Here is an 18,014-nt window from a genome sequence, read left to right as displayed (position 1 = left end):
ACACCGGATTGATAATTTCAGAAATCTTATAAGGACCAATAAAGCGAGGCTTGAACTTAGGGGAAGAAACCTTCATAGGAACATGACGAGAAGACAACCAGACCAAATCCCCAACAAAAAGCCGGGGACCAACACACCGACGACGGTTAGCAAAACGTTGAGCCTTTTCCTGAGACAACGCCAAATTGTCCACCACATGAGTCCAAATTTGCTGCAACCTGTCCACCACAGAATCCACACCAGGACAGTCAGAAGGCTCAACATGCCCCGAAGAAAAACGAGGATGAAAACCAAAGTTACAAAAGAAAGGCGAAACCAAGGTAGCCGAACTAGACCGATTATTAAGGGCAAACTCGGCCAACCGCAAAAAGGTCACCCAATCATCCTGATCAGCAGACACGAAGCATCTCAAATAGGTTTCCAAGGTCTGATTGGTTCGCTCCGTTTGGCCATTTGTCTGAGGATGAAATGCTGAAGAAAAAGACAAATCAATGCCCATTCTAGCACAAAAAGACCTCCAAAACCTAGAAACAAACTGGGAACCTCTGTCAGACACAATATTCTCCGGAATACCATGCAAACGAACCACATGCTGAAAAAATAATGGAACCAAATCAGAGGAGGAAGGCAACTTAGGCAAAGGTACCAAATGGACCATCTTAGAAAACCGGTCACAAACCACCCAGATGACAGACATCTTCTGAGAAACAGGAAGATCAGAAATAAAATCCATGGAAATATGCGTCCAGGGCCTCTCAGGGATCGGCAAAGGCAAAAGCAACCCACTAGCACGGGAACAGCAAGGCTTGGCCCGAGCACAAGTCCCACAGGACTGCACAAAAGAACGCACATCCCGCGACAAGGAAGGCCACCAAAAGGACCTAGCAACCAAATCTCTGGTACCAAAAATCCCAGGATGACCAGCCAATACTGAACAATGAACCTCAGAAATTACCTTGCTAGTCCATCTATCAGGAACAAACAGTTTCCCCACTGGACAGCGGTCAGGTTTATCAGCCTGAAACTCCTGAAGTACCTGCCGCAAATCAGGGGAGATGGCAGAAAGAATCACCCCCTCCTTGAAAATACCAGCCGGCTCAAGGACTCCCGGAGAATCAGGCAAAAAACTCCTAGAAAGGGCATCAGCCTTCACATTCTTAGATCCCGGAATATACGAGACCACAAAATCAAAACGGGAGAAAAACAGAGACCATCGAGCTTGTCTAGGATAAAACCGCTTAGCAGACTCGAGGTAAATCAGATTCTTATGATCAGTCAAGACCACAATGCGATGCTTGGCTCCCTCAAGCCAATGTCGCCACTCCTCAAATGCCCACTTCATAGCCAACAACTCCCGATTGCCAACATCATAATTACGCTCAGCAGGCGAAAGCTTTCTGGAGAAGAAAGCACACGGTTTCATCAAAGAGCCATCAGAACTTCTCTGAGACAAAACGGCCCCTGCCCCAATCTCAGAAGCGTCAACCTCAACCTGAAAAGGGAGAGAAACATCTGGCTGACGCAACACAGGGGCAGAAGTAAAATGACGTTTAAGCTCCTGAAAGGCCTCAACAGCCGCAGAGGACCAATTCATCACATCAGCGCCTTTCTTTGTCAAATCGGTCAGAGGCTTCACCACACTGGAAAAATTAGCAATAAAGCGGCGATAAAAATTAGCAAAGCCCAAAAATTTCTGAAGGCTCTTTACAGATGTGGGTTGAGTCCAATCATGAATGGCCTGGACTTTAACAGGGTCCATTTCAATAGCCGAGGGAGAAAAAATGAAACCCAAAAAAGAAACCTTCTGAACTCCAAAGAGGCACTTAGACCCCTTCACAAACAACGCATTAGCACGAAGGACCTGAAATACCATCCTGACCTGCTTCACATGAGACTCCCAATCATCGGAAAAAAACAAAATATCATCCAAATATACAATCATGAATTTATCCAGATAATTCCAGAAGATATCATGCATAAAGGACTGAAACACAGATGGAGCATTAGCGAGCCCGAATGGCATCACAAGGTATTCAAAATGGCCTTCGGGCGTATTAAATGCTGTTTTCCAATCATCGCCCTGTTTAATACGAACAAGATTATACGCCCCTCGAAGGTCGATCTTAGTAAACCAACTAGCACCCTTAATCCGAGCAAACAAATCAGAAAGTAAAGGTAAAGGGTACTGGAATTTGACCGTGATCTTATTGAGAAGGCGATAATCTATACAAGGCCGCAAGGAGCCATCCTTCTTGGCAACAAAAAAGAACCCCGCTCCCAACGGTGATGAAGACGGGCGAATATGCCCCTTCTCCAAGGACTCCTTTACATAACTCCGCATAGCGGCATGCTCTGGCACAGACAGATTGAAAAGTCGGCCCTTAGGGAACTTACAGCCAGGAATCAAATTAATAGCGCAATCACAGTCCCTATGAGGAGGCAGGGAACTGGACTTGGGCTCATCAAATATATCCTGGAAATCCGACAAAAACTCAGGAACTTCAGAAGAAGTTGACGAGGAAATTGACATCAAAGGAATATCACTATGTATCCCTTGACAACCCCAACTAGTCACAGACATAGATTTCCAATCCCGCACTGGATTATGTACCTGTAACCATGGAAAACCCAGCACAACAACATCATGCAAATTATGCAACACCAAAAAGCGAATATTTTCCTGATGTGCTGGAGCCATGTACATGGTTAACTGTGTCCAGTACTGAGGTTTATTCTTGGCCAATGGCGTAGCATCAATCCCCCTCAAGGGAATAGGGCTCCGCAAAGGCTCCAAGGAAAAACCACAGCGCTTGGCAAATTCTAAGTCCATTAAGTTCAGGGCAGCGCCAGAATCCACAAATGCCATTACAGAAAAGGACAACAATGAGCAAATCAGGGTAACAGACAAGAGAAATTTAGGCTGTACAGAACTAATGGTAACAGACCTAGCGACCCTCTTAGTACGCTTCGGACAATCAGAAATAGCATGAGTAGAGTCACCACAGTAAAAGCACAGCCCATTCTGACGTCTGAATTTCTGCCGTTCTGCTCTAGTCAAAATCCTATCACATTGCATAGGCTCAGGACTCTGCTCAGAGGACACTGCCATATGGTGCACCACCTTGCGCTCGCGCAGGCGCCGATCAATCTGAATGGCCAAAGACATTGATTCGTTCAAACCAGCAGGCGTGGGGAACCCCACCATAACATCTTTAAGGGCTTCAGAAAGACCCTTTCTGAAAATCGCTGCCAGGGCATACTCATTCCATTTTGTGAGCACAGACCACTTTCTAAATTTCTGGCAGTATACTTCTGCTGCTTCCTGACCCTGACACAGAGCCAGCAAGGTTTTTTCTGCCTGATCCACAGAATTAGGCTCGTCATACAGCAATCCGAGCGCTTGAAAAAAATGCATCTATATTGAGCAATGCAGGATTTCCTGGCTCAAGGGAGAATGCCCAGTCCTGCAGGTCGCCACGCAGCAAAGAAATAACAATCTTCACCTGCTGAATGGGGTCACCAGAGGAACGGGGTCTCAGAGCAAAAAACAATCTGCAATTATTTTTAAAGTTCAAAAATTTAGATCTATCCCCAGAAAACAAATCAGGAATAGGAATTCTAGGCTCTAAAACCGGAGTCTGAACAACATAATCTTGGATACTCTGTACCCTTGCAGCGAGTTGATCCACACGTAAGGACAGACCCTGAACCTCCATATCAGCACCAGAATCCTGAACCACCCAGAGATTAAGGGGGAAAAAAAGACAAAACAGGCTGCAAAGGAAAAAAAATGACTCAGAACTTTCTTTTCCCTCTTTTGAGATGCATTTAACACATTGTGGGCCAGCTGTACTGTTATGACCTGGTGGTTAAGGAGCCACACTGATATGACCTGGTGGCTAAAAGGCAACATGGGACGAGCTCTGAGGAGGTGGTATACTGACCGCAGTTCCTAATCCTAACAACAACACTAGTAATAGCCGTGGGATGTTCCTGTCTCTCCCTAGACACCTCGTCACAGCCTAAGAACTAACTACCCCTAAAGAAGGAAATAGAAAGCTATCTTGCCTCAGAGAAAACCCCAAAAGGAAAGATAGCCCCCCACAAATATTGACTGTGAGTGGAGAGGGAAATGACGTACACAGAAATGAAAACAGATTTTTAGCAAAGGAGGCCAATACTAATCTAGATAGACAGAATAGAAAAGGATACTGTGCGGTCAGTATTAAAAACTAAAAATGCACGCAGAGTTTACAAAAATGAACTCCACACCGACTCACGGTGTGGAGGGACAAATCTGCTTCCCCAGAGCTTCCAGCTAGCCTGAATATAACATAATGACAAGCTGGACAAAAAGACACATAACATGAGCTGAGCAATAGAGTCCAAAACAAATGGACAACCAAAGAACTAGCAAAAACTTATCTTTTGCTGAAATGGACAGGCCATATGAGAAATCCAAGGAGAGATCTAAATCCAACCCAGAACATTGACAGGTGGCATGAACTAAAGCCCAGAGCCAGTTTAAATAACAAATCCAGGCAAGACGATTAGTGAAGGCAGCTGCTACAGCTAACCTCAAGGAGCGGCAGTTCCACTCGAAACCACCAGAGGGAGCCCAAGGGCAGAACTCACAAAAGTACCATTAACAACCACAGGAGGGAGCTCCAGAACGGAATTCAAAACAGGTGATATTGTGTTTCTTCATTTTAGCTTTCATTAACATTATCACCTAACCCATGTACATGTCGAACACCAACCTTTTTTCCTCTTCCATCATGACCTCGCTTTATTTCACTAATGTTGTATATACCCTTACCCTCTGCTAACCTGTTATTTCAAGACCTTAGGCTCAAAGCTGTCAGTCAGCTATCACTAAATGAACAATCACTATATATTTTCTTAAAGGAAAGATATGTATCTTTGTACCATGCTAGCCAGTAGATAGAAAAATATTTAGAATTGAGAGTCCTCAGTGGTTGATACCTTTTAATAGCTAACCGAAAAGATGGTAACAAACTGCAAGCTTTCGAGACTTCTCACGTCTCTTCATCAGGCATAGAATAACACAAAATCTGAAGAATCACATATATATGCACAACACAGCACAGAAAGAAATAATGCAACAGATAAGATAAGTGATGTGAAGCAGAATTATCATTATGTGAAGCAGAATTATCATTATGTGAGACTTGAGGCTGTAAATATTGGAACAGTTCCACCTGTGGCTGTAAAAACCTTAAATGCTGCTGTAAAACTCAGACAGCAGCATTTAACATGTGCACGCCTGAAGCGCGTCACAAACCCGGCCCATTGGCTAGTCGAAAATGTGTTGGCATGACAACCTGGGGTCTGCAGGAGACCCCTGTGGCTGTCGTTGATGGATTAATATGAGCACCACCCAGCAGTCAGCACTCATAGCAAGTGAGCATTTCTAACATATTGACAAAGGGCTGAAGCCCTGCTGTGTGTAGCACAAGCGATCGGATGATCACAGCTGCTATTTTCCCATGGAGACTATTGAAGCTAGTGAAAAGTAAAAAAAAAATATTTTAAAAATATAAAAAAAATAAAAATATATAAAAGTTGTAATGACTACACCATTAGCCAAATTCAAAATTAAACAATTAGAAAAATATAAAAAATACACATATTTGGAGATCCATCAATATATAAAAATAATTAATCTGATCGCTGAATGGCATAACGAGAAGAAAAATGAAAACACCAGAATTACGTTTTTTTAGCTGCTGCAGCATTGCATTAAAATGCAATATCGGGCGATTAAATGATCGTATCTACACCAAAATGGTATTAATAGAAATGTCAGCTCAGCACGCAAAACATAATACCTCACCCAGCCCCAGATCACGAAAAATGGAGACGCTACAGGTCCGAGAAAATTACACAATTTTTTTTCTTTTTAACAAACTTTGGAATTTTTTTTCACCAATTTAATAAAAAAGAACCTACAGTGAAGGAAATAATTATTTGATCCCTTGCTGATTTTGTAAGTTTGCCGACTGATAAAGACATGAACAGTCTATAATTTTAAAGGTAGGTTATAATTTTAAAACAGAGATAGAATGACAAAAATAAAATCCAGAAAATCACATTGTATAAATGATATAAATTTATTTGAATTTTGCAGTGAGAAATAAGTATTTGATCCCCACCAACCATTAAGAGTTCTGACTCCTACAGACCAGTTACACACTCCTAATCAACTTGCTACCTGCATTAAAGATAGCTGTAGTACATAGTCACCTTTATAAAATACCCCTGTCCACAGACTCAATTAATCAGTCTGACTCTAACCTCTACAACATGGGCAAGACCAAAGAACTTTCTAAGGATGTCAGGGACAAGATCACTGACCTGCCCAAAGCTGGAATGGGCTACAAAACCAAAAGCAAGGCGCTGGGTGAGAAGCAGACAACTGTTGGTGCAATATTAAGAAAATGGAAGAAATACAAAATTACTGTCAATCGACATCAATCTGGGGCACCATGGATAATTCTGTGAGTGATTGGGAGAAGGTGCTGTGGTCAGATGAGACAAAAATTGAGCTCTTTGGCAATAAGTCAACTCGCCGTGTTTGGAGGAAGGGAAATGCTGCTTATGACCCAAAGAACACTGTCCCCACTGTCAAGCATGGAGGTGGAAACATTATGTTTTGGGGGTGTTTCTCTGCTAAGGGCACAGGACTACTTCACTGCATCAATAGGAGAATGGATGGAGCCATGCCCAATAAAAATAAGACCCCGTAGCTGCCCAGAAAAGGTACATCTGTTAGATGCACCAATTCTGCTTCTTTGCCTGGCTCTTCCTATTTGCCCTGTAGCGGTGGGAAGTGGGGTTCATATTTGTGGGATTGATGTCACCTTTGTATTGTCAGGTGACATCAAGCTCAGGGATTAGTAATGGATAGGCATCTATAAGACACCCATCCATTACTAATCCTATAGTTATCTGGAAAACAAAGACACAGTCATAAAAAAGTCTTTTAACACAGTTTTCCACTTTTATTTAAAAATAACAAATACAGTTATACTCACCTAACGCCTAATCCTACTGAATCCCTCATCTCCTGTAGAAAAACTAAAATAAAAAACAATATCCCTCCCCTGTTCGTTGTTCTGTCCCACGTCGTAATCCATGTCTGGGGGATTAACAGTTTTCAACCTGAACAGTGCCAGGATGTGACCATCCAGGCTGAAAACTACTGGTGAATGAGCTGCTGCAAGCAGTGACATCATCGGGGTTACCGCCGGTCAGTGAGGCTGAGTTCTAAGCAAAACTGAACTGCAGTATTTTCAGCATTGTGGGGAAACGTCACTGAGTTCACAGCAGTTCATGCTCAGTGATTTCACCACAGATCACCGTGAGAAATTCTCACTGTGATCTGCAGTGAAGTCACTGAGCTTGAACTGCGGTGACCTCACCACTTGCTTTTTCCCTTCGTGCTAAGGTCACCACTGTTCAGCCCTGCTAAAAACGCAGCCTTATCAACTGTCAGTAGTCACAATGTTACTGCCTCTGATCATTAATGCTGCACAGCACATTTCCCAGTGCTTCTAAGCTTAGACTGTCGCATCTTGGCACCATTGAAAACTATTAATCCCCCAGACATGGATTATGGCGTGGGACAGAACGATGGACAGGTGAAAGATATTGTTGTGTTTGTTATTTTTAAATAAAAATGGAAAAGTGTGTTTTGTTTATTTCTAATAAAAGATTTTATTCTGGCTGTGTCTTTATTTACCAGTTAACTATCTGATTAGTAATGGATAGGTGCCTAATAGACGCCTCTCCATTATTAAGCAGTGGGCTTGATGTTACCTGACAATACATAGATGACATCAACCCCACAAATATTAACCCCACTTGCCACCGCTACAGGACAAGTGGGAAGAGCCAGCAAAGTGCCAGAATTGGCGCATTTAAAATATGTGCCTTTTCTTGGCAGCTACGGGCTGCTATTTTTAGGCTGGGGGGTGTCAATATCAATGGCCCCTTACAAGTCTGAGAATACCAGCCCCCAGCTTTCAGATTTAGCAAGGCTGGTTAAAAATATACAGGGGAACCCATGCCTTTTTTTCATTTATTTATAGCGCAGGTGGCCGGTGAGGAATACTCCCATCAGCCGCACCTGCTGTCACTGTTATTAGCGGCAGCAGGTGTAGGCTAATGGGAGTAATATTTTCAAAAGCAGCAGCCTTCTGTCATTGTTCTCACTTGAATATAACTCTCATCACTCTCCCTTGCTCGCGCTGATCGCCAGCAGAGCAGGGGAGATTGAAGAGAGCCGTTTTGAGCATCCAGGGAACAGCGCTTACTGTATAGCTGCTTCTCAGGCGCCAGAATGTGTCACACGGATGACATCCAGTGTGTCATCTATGTGCACTTGTGCGGGACGTTTTGAGGCTGTGCTGATGGTAAAAAACGGACATGTCAGCGTGTTTTGCCCATGGACACATGGTCCATGGAAACACACTGACATGTGCACAGACCCATTCACTTGAATATCTCTATGTGTGTCAGTGTCTCCGGTATGTGTGAAAACTGTCACAACACGTACTGGAATAGAATAGCAAATACACCGCACACTCCAATGTTATCATATGCCAAATTTTTATCTAAGTCAAAGTAACATAATCTGGGAGCATAACAGAATACAAACAAAATAAGGAATGCGATATTACAGAGACGTTTCGGCTCCCCGGAGCCTTTATCATAATCGCTTAGTCCTTATGAGGAATATGCAAAAAGGAGAGAGGGACGAGGGTCCCAGTGCTCTGTTAGAATGACTAATGGTAGTAGCCTGATGCTGGGACTCTGTGAGTGATGCCTGGTGTTGCTGCGCCACCAGGCATCACTCACAGAGTCCCAGCATCCCAGTCCCAGCAGTCCCTCTCTCCTTTTTGCATATTCCTCATAAGGACTAAGCGATTATGATAAAGGCTCCGGGGAGCCGAAACGTCTCTGTAATATCGCATTCCTTATTTTGTTTGTATTCTGTTATGCTCCCAGATTATGTTACTTTGACTTAGATAAAAATTTGGCATATGATAACATTGGAGTGTGCGGTGTATTTGCTATTCTATTTGAGTTTTGGACCTCCTGGCCCGTTACACCAGCACCTTGCTTAAATTGAAACTGAGTGCACGCTAATAATATTTTTCTACAACACGTACTGGAGACACGGCATGTGAAAGAGCCCTAAAGGCTAGTCAGTCAGTGCGGGGGTGCAGTGTCAGCCACCACTCACTATCAACAATAACAATCATAAATTGTTATAGCTTATAGTACAAATCCACACCAGTACAACTGCAGATGCATCAAATTTATTAAGAGACATGTACAAAAATGAAATTTCCCCCATTGATCAAAAAAATGTTAAGTAGCATACCGCAGCTTGTCTTCATTCAGATTCTCAGTATTTAATGGCTTTCTTCTCTCTGCCAAAATCATTTTTTTCTTCTCTCGTTCCGTCTGTTTCTTCCCTCCTCTCCTCTCAGTCTATACAAAAAGATACAAAATAAATTTGAGTCAGAACCTAGACACTTACAGTTTAGTATACAGCGCTTGGCTAAATACAAGATTCTGTTATCACTCTGTTTTAACCCTTTTAGCTTTCAAATAATCCATTTTGAAAGTACTGTATGTTTCCTACTCTGGGTATTTTCACATTGCATTTTGGCATATGGTCTTTGGTCCAGCCAGGGTTTACGTCTGAGCCCCCTGAAAAACGTGGTAAGGGCATTTGTGCCGACAGAACCATAGATCATAACGGTGCCAACTGAGTGAATGTGTTGTTTTGTGGCGCATCATTTTCGGGCGTGAACCCCTGCTGGAGATGGACACCCAGACAAAGTCTCCTATGTCTGAGTGTCCGCGTTCAGTAGGCGTACAAGTCTCCTATGTCTGAGTGCCCGCGTTCAGTAGGTGTACACCCCCAAAAATGATGCTTCACAGAGCACAAGTTCACTCTGTTGGCACCATTATAGTCTATCGCCCTGTCAGCATCTACATCCAGATCTCATTTTGCAGGGGCTTTGGACATAAGAACCGACGGGACCAAAGGTGCTTAAACACAGTGTCAAAGCACCCCAAAGGTATTTGTACACACAATGAAATAACTATCTTGAACCTGCCAAGAACTATCCACAATGAAATCTGTATGTGTTACACGAGAATTTCATTGTTTAATATAGTGTGAAACTTAACTGAGGATTGCATGCAATGCATGGCAACACGAAACACATTTAATTATTTTTTTAAAGTTATGAACTGTGTTTTTTTCCATTTCATCACACCTTTTTTTCCAGTTTTTGCAGTACATTATAAGAAAAGTAAATTGTGTCATTCAAAACTACAACTCATCGTACAGAAACCTAGCTCTTATATGGCTATGTGGCCAAGAAAATAAAAAAGTTATGGCTGTAGAAAAAGGAGAAAAATACAATGAAAATCGCTCTTTAAAGGGATAAGAATAGGTTTTCCAGTGTTGGAAAGCCCCTTTAACAATACTAACGTTGCAACAACATGAATTGGTTGAATAAATGTCCTATGAACTTACAAATACCTGACTGTGTCATAAATGGCGATCATTGTCAGCTTGGGGCCCCTGTCAGGAATTATATCTGGGTCCCTCCCTGTCTGGCATGCCGCTTATGATGAGGACAAAACTCTTTCTCCACTCATCGTTAGTGGTTGTCTGAAGCCATTTATTGTCAAACTACTGTGGTTTCTCTTTTTAAATCATAATGACAACCCAAAACATCCAAATGACAATGATCAAAAGTTCACATACCCTGGTGATTTTGGCTTGATACATGCACAGAAGTTGACACAAATGGGTTTGAATGGCTACTAAAGGTAACACCCTCACCTGTGACCTATTTGCTTGTAATCAGTGTGTGTGCATTAAAGCTTATTGACTTTCTGGGATGCCGACAGACTCTTGCATCTGTCATCCAGCCACTGTATTTTCTGGATTATGAGTCATGGGGAAAGCAAAAGAATTGTCAACGGATCTATGGGAAATTGAAGTTAAACTGTATAAAACAGAAAAGAAATTCAAAAACATATGCAAGGAATTGATAATGCCAGTCAGCAGCATTCAAACTGTGATTAACAAATGGAAAATCAGGGGCTCTGTAAAAACGAAACCATGGTCAGGTAGACCAACAAAAATTTCATCCAAAACTGCCAGGAAATTGTTCAGGATGCAAAGAAAAACCCACAAATAACATGAGCTGAAATACATAACACTCTGAAAATTAGCAGTGTGGAAAAATGGTCTGCATAGTCGAGTCGTCAGAAGAAAGCAATTACTGTGCAAATGTCAAAGTATCTCGCCTACAATACACAAACCAGCACAGATTCAAGCCTCAAAACTTCCGGAACAAGGTAATTTGGAGTAATGAGGCCAAAATGTAACTTCTTGGCCACAACCATAAACGTTACATTTGGAGAGAGGTCAACAAGGCCTATGATGAAAGGAACACCATTCCTACTGTAAAGCACGGAGGTGGATCGCTGATGTTTTGGGGATGTGTGAGCTACAAAGGCACATGAAACTTGGTCAAAGTTGAAGGAAAGATGAATGCAGTATGTTATCAGCAAATACTGGAGGCAAATTTGTACTCATCAGCCCGGAAGCTGACGTTCTTGGACATTCCAACATGACAATGATCCAAAACACAAGGCCAACTTGACCGGTCATTGGCTACAGCAGAACAAAGTGAAGGTTCTGGAGTGGCCATCTCAGTCTCCTGACCTCAATATCATTGAGCCACTCTGGAGATATCTTAAGCGGGCAGTACATGCAATACAGCCCAGGAATTTACAGGAACTGGAGGTTTTTTGCCAAGAAGAGTGGGCAGCTTTATCATCTGAGAAAATAAAGAACCTCATCCACTACTACTACAAAATTCTTCAAGCTGTCTTTGATGTTAGAGGGGCCAATACACTATATTAAGAAATGGGGTATGTGAACTTTTGATCAGGGTCATTTGGATGTTTTGGTTTGTTATTATGATTTAAAAAGAGAAAACACAGTAGTTTGACAATAAATGGCTTCACCCAACCACTAACCATGAGTGTAGAAAAAGTTTTGGTGTTATCATTCATATTCTTTGAAAAAAGGCCAAGAAAGCAAAAATTCTGCTGGGGTATGAAAACTTTTGAGCACAACTGTACATACACACATATCTACATTCACACATACAGTACATACATAGTTAAATATTAAATAGCATTAAGTAGTTAGCAGGGCCGAAAAAAGACATTTGCCCATCCAATCAGCTTATATTCGTCAGAATAAATTCCCAGATCTTCGTCCTTCTACAGAACCTAATAACTGTAAGATACAATATTGTTATGCTCCAGGAAGACATCCAGGCCTCTCTTGAACCCCTCGACTGAGATGGTCATCACCACCTTCTCAGGCAAGCAATTCCAGATTCTCACTTCCCTAATTGTAATGAATAGGGTTGAGCGACTTTCATTTTTTTAAGATCGAGTAGGGTTTTGGGAAACCCGATTTTGTCCAGAGTCGAGTCGAGTGCAGTCGGCCGATTATCGCTAAAAGTCGGGGATCGACCGAAACACGAAACCCAATGCAAGTCAATGGGGAAGCATAGTCGGCAGTGAGTGGAGGCCAGGAAAACACCTACAGTGCCCATTTTAATGCCAAAAACATCCATTCTTGTTTCTGAAGCTTGCCAATCTTAATTAACTGTATAATAATAGTTGGGCATAGGGAATTGGGGGAAAGTTGTGGGGGGAGTAGGGCTGGCTCAAGTTTTTCGTGGGCCCAGGAAATGCGGACTACGTCACGGCGGTGTTGCAGGGAAAGGTAAGTATTTAAACGTTGCAAGTGCTGTGATCCTGAGCAAGCAGGGGGGGGCCCACTCGTTCGCATTGGCACTGGCACAGGGCCCCTCAAAGTACGGCGGTGTGTTTGCATGGCGGGGGCGCCTCCCACCAGCAGCGACACTTTTGCGTACTCTGAGGGGCCCTGTGCCAGTGACGTCGCCAACGAGTATGCCCCCCCACCTGATGAAGGAACCTGCACTTTCATCTGCACCTTCCTCTTTGTCCCTGTGTAAGGTGGTATAACATGCGGGAAGGGGAACCTTACTTTCAGCAGGGTCAGATTCTGGCTGTGTAGAGTACAAGGGGAATGTAGTGGTCTAGGTCAATGTACCAGCAGACTCATTTAGCAGTGGCTGGGCAATGGGCAGGATGAGGAGGAAACAGATATAGGGCCAAAGAATAAAGTAGGCTAAATGCAGTTCAAAATTGGTAACAGGACTAAACAGGCGGCATTGCTTTGTTCAGTGGAGTAGCAAACCCAAGAGCAGCAGACACTGTTTCAAGGGCCTAACCACACTAGTAGGCCAAATGCAGTTTAATATCTGATAGTATAGGGCGAAAGCCAGAATGTGGAAGCTCAGCTTTGTTCAGTTGAGGACAACACCAGGGAGGGGCAGACACCTTTAGTAGGCCGGAAAAGCCTATTGCATTTTTTAAAATGGTAATTTGGAGCAGAAGGTTGAAGCTCAGCTTTATTTAGTTGAGGGCAACACCAGGGAGGGGCAGAAGCCGTTAGTAGGCCCTAACCACCATTTTGTTTTTTAAAAACCACTTAATGAGAGCCGGAAGGTTGAAGCTCAGCTTTATTCAGTTGAGGACAACACCAGGCAGGGGCACACAGACAGACACCTTTAGTAGGCCGGAAAAGCCTATTGCATTTTTTAAAATGGTAATTTGGAGCAGAAGGTTGAAGCTCAGCTTTATTTAGTTGAGGGCAACACCAGGGAGGGGCAGAAGCCGTTAGTAGGCCCTAACCACCATTTTGTTTTTTAAAAACCACTTAATGAGAGCCGGAAGGTTGAAGCTCAGCTTTATTCAGTTGAGGACAACACCAGGCAGGGGCACACAGACAGACACCTTTAGTAGGCCGGAAAAGCCTATTGCATTTTTTAAAATGGTAATTTGGAGCAGAAGGTTGAAGCTCAGCTTTATTTAGTTGAGGGCAACACCAGGGAGGGGCAGAAGCCGTTAGTAGGCCCTAACCACCATTTTGTTTTTTAAAAACCACTTAATGAGAGCCGGAAGGTTGAAGCTCAGCTTTATTCAGTTGAGGACAACACCAGGCAGGGGCACACAGACAGACACCTTTAGTAGGCCGGAAAAGCCTATTGCATTTTTTAAAATGGTAATTTGGAGCAGAAGGTTGAAGCTCAGCTTTATTTAGTTGAGGGCAACACCAGGGAGGGGCAGAAGCCGTTAGTAGGCCCTAACCACCATTTTGTTTTTTAAAAACCACTTAATGAGAGCCGGAAGGTTGAAGCTCAGCTTTATTCAGTTGAGGACAACACCAGGCAGGGGCACACAGACAGACACCTTTAGTAGGCCGGAAAAGCCTATTGCATTTTTTAAAATGGTAATTTGGAGCAGAAGGTTGAAGCTCAGCTTTATTCAGTTGAGGACAACACCAGGCAGGGGCACACAGACAGACACCTTTAGTAGGCCGGAAAAGCCTATTGCATTTTTTAAAATGGTAATTTGGAGCAGAAGGTTGAAGCTCAGCTTTATTTAGTTGAGGACAACACCAGGCAGGGGCACACAGACAGACACCTTTAGTAGGCCGGAAAAGCCTATTGCATTTTTTAAAATGGTAATTTGGAGCAGAAGGTTGAAGCTCAGCTTTATTTAGTTGAGGACAACACCAGGCAGGGGCACACAGACAGACACCTTTAGTAGGCCGGAAAAGCCTATTGCATTTTTTAAAATGGTAATTTGGAGCAGAAGGTTGAAGCTCAGCTTTATTTAGTTGAGGACAACACCAGGCAGGGGCACACAGACAGACACCTTTAGTAGGCCGGAAAAGCCTATTGCATTTTTTAAAATGGTAATTTGGAGCAGAAGGTTGAAGCTCAGCTTTATTCAGTTGAGGACAACACCAGGCAGGGGCACACAGACAGACACCTTTAGTAGGCCGGAAAAGCCTATTGCATTTTTTAAAATGGTAATTTGGAGCAGAAGGTTGAAGCTCAGCTTTATTCAGTTGAGGACAACACCAGGCAGGGGCACACAGACAGACACCTTTAGTAGGCCGGAAAAGCCTATTGCATTTTTTAAAATGGTAATTTGGAGCAGAAGGTTGAAGCTCAGCTTTATTTAGTTGAGGGCAACACCAGGGAGGGGCAGAAGCCGTTAGTAGGCCCTAACCACCATTTTGTTTTTTAAAAACCACTTAATGAGAGCCGGAAGGTTGAAGCTCAGCTTTATTCAGTTGAGGACAACACCAGGCAGGGGCACACAGACAGACACCTTTAGTAGGCCGGAAAAGCCTATTGCATTTTTTAAAATGGTAATTTGGAGCAGAAGGTTGAAGCTCAGCTTTATTTAGTTGAGGACAACACCAGGCAGGGGCACACAGACAGACACCTTTAGTAGGCCGGAAAAGCCTATTGCATTTTTTAAAATGGTAATTTGGAGCAGAAGGTTGAAGCTCAGCTTTATTTAGTTGAGGACAACACCAGGCAGGGGCACACAGACAGACACCTTTAGTAGGCCGGAAAAGCCTATTGCATTTTTTAAAATGGTAATTTGGAGCAGAAGGTTGAAGCTCAGCTTTATTTAGTTGAGGGCAACACCAGGGAGGGGCAGAAGCCGTTAGTAGGCCCTAACCACCATTTTGTTTTTTAAAAACCACTTAATGAGAGCCGGAAGGTTGAAGCTCAGCTTTATTCAGTTGAGGACAACACCAGGCAGGGGCACACAGACAGACACCTTTAGTAGGCCGGAAAAGCCTATTGCATTTTTTAAAATGGTAATTTGGAGCAGAAGGTTGAAGCTCAGCTTTATTTAGTTGAGGACAACACCAGGCTGTTATGACCCCAATGGCGAGGGTCTCAGAGGAACGTGGAAGTCTGCAGAATACAAAAATCCAGCTCATAGGGCAGTGGTAACTGGGTTGACCATATATCTACTCCTAACGCCAACACTAGAAGTAGCCGGGGATCATTCCTACGTTGATTCTAGATGACACGCGCCAGCCGGAGAATCTAGCTACCCCTAGTAGAGGAAAACAAAGACCTTTCTTGCCTCCAGAGAAGGGGACCCCAAAGCTGGATAGAAGCCCCCCACAAATAATGACGGTGAGGTAAGAGGAAATGACAAACACAGAAATGAACCAGGTTTAGCACAGAGAGGCCCGCTTACTGATAGCAGAATAAAGAAAGGTAACTTATATGGTCAACAAAAACCCTATCAAAATCCACACTGGAAATTCAAGAACCCCCGAACCGTCTAACGGTCCGGGGGGAGAACACCAGCCCCCTAGAGCTTCCAGCAAAGGTCAGGATGTAGATTTGGAACAAGCTGGACAAAAATACAAAACCAAAACAAATAGCAAAAAGCAAAAGGCAGACTTAGCTGATATAACTGGAACCAGGATCAGTAGACAAGAGCACAGCAGACTAGCTCTGATAACTACGTTGCCAGGCATTGAACTGAAGGTCCAGGGAGCTTATATAGCAACACCCCTAACTAACGACCCAGGTGCGGATAAAAGGAATGACAGAAAAACCAGAGTCAAAAAACTAGTAACCACTAGAGGGAGCAAAAAGCAAATTCACAACAGTACCCCCCCCTTAGTGAGGGGTCACCGAACCCTCACCACGACCACCACACGATGCTTAGCACCCTCGAGCCAATGACGCCACTCCTCAAATGCCCATTTCATGGCCAACAACTCCCGATTGCCCACATCATAATTTCGCTCGGCAGGCGAAAACTTCCTAGAGAAAAAGGCACAAGGTTTCATAACAGAGCAACCAGGGCCTCTCTGCGACAAAACGGCCCCTGCCCCAATCTCTGAAGCATCCACCTCAACCTGAAAGGGAAGTGAGACGTCAGGCTGGCACAAAACAGGCGCCGAAGTAAACCGGCGTTTCAACTCCTGGAAAGCCTCCACGGCAGCAGGAGCCCAGTTAGCTACATCGGAGCCCTTCTTGGTCATATCCGTCAAAGGTTTCACAATGCTAGAAAAATTAGCGATAAAACGACGGTAGAAGTTAGCGAAGCCCAAGAACTTCTGAAGACTCTTAACTGACGAGGGCTGAGTCCAATCAAGAATAGCTCGGACCTTGACTGGGTCCATCTCCACAGCAGAAGGGGAAAAAATGAACCCCAAAAAGGGAACCTTCTGTACACCAAAGAGACACTTTGAGCCCTTGACAAAGAATTTTCACGCAAAATTTTAAAGACCAACCTGACCTGCTCCACATGCGAATCCCAATTATCAGAAAAAACCAAAATATCATCCAGATAAACAATCAAAAATTTATCCAGATACTTCCGGAAAATGTCATGCATAAAGGACTGAAAAACTGAAGGCGCATTGGAGAGCCCAAAAGGCATCACCAAGTACTCAAAATGACCTTCGGGCGTATTGAATGCGGTTTTCCATTCATCACCTTGCTTAATGCGCACAAGGTTGTACGCACCACGAAGGTCTATCTTGGTGAACCACTTGGCACCCTTAATCCGGGCAAACAAGTCAGACAACAGCGGTAAAGGATACTGAAATTTGACAGTGATCTTATTTAAAAGCCGATAATCAATACAAGGTCTCAAAGATCCGTCCTTTTTTGCCACAAAAAAGAATCCCGCACCAAGAGGGGAAGAAGACGGACGAATATGTCCTTTCTCCAGAGACTCCTTGATATATGAACGCATAGCGGTATGTTCAGGTACCGACAGATTAAACAGTCTTCCCTTAGGAAATTTACTGCCTGGGATCAAATCTATAGCACAGTCACAGTCCCTATGAGGAGGCAGTGCACTGGACTCAGACTCACTGAAGACATCCTGATAATCAGACAAATACGCCGGAACTTCCGAAGGCGTAGAAGAAGCAATAGACACAGGCAGGGAATCCTCATGAATACCACGACAGCCCCAACTTGAGACTGACATAGCCTTCCAGTCCA

The 18,014-nt window shown here is 43.6% G+C and overlaps 1 protein-coding gene across 1 annotated transcript in view; it reads right to left on the bottom strand.

Moving 5' to 3' along the window:
* The window catches only part of TNNT2 (troponin T2, cardiac type), a 331,594-nt gene that overhangs the window by 48,609 nt on the left and 264,971 nt on the right, over nucleotides 1–18,014 (bottom strand). Inside the window, exon 11 of the mRNA XM_077292793.1 lies at nucleotides 9,413–9,522. Coding sequence (XP_077148908.1) covers nucleotides 9,413–9,522 — 110 coding nt within the window. The remainder of the gene's footprint in view (nucleotides 1–9,412; nucleotides 9,523–18,014) is intronic.

Source organism: Ranitomeya variabilis, chromosome 2 (assembly GCF_051348905.1).
Source record: "Ranitomeya variabilis isolate aRanVar5 chromosome 2, aRanVar5.hap1, whole genome shotgun sequence".
Classification (NCBI taxonomy): Eukaryota; Metazoa; Chordata; class Amphibia; order Anura; family Dendrobatidae; genus Ranitomeya; species Ranitomeya variabilis.
The sequence above is the reverse complement of the archived record's forward strand: the minus strand, read 5'-3'. Positions and strand labels throughout refer to the sequence as shown.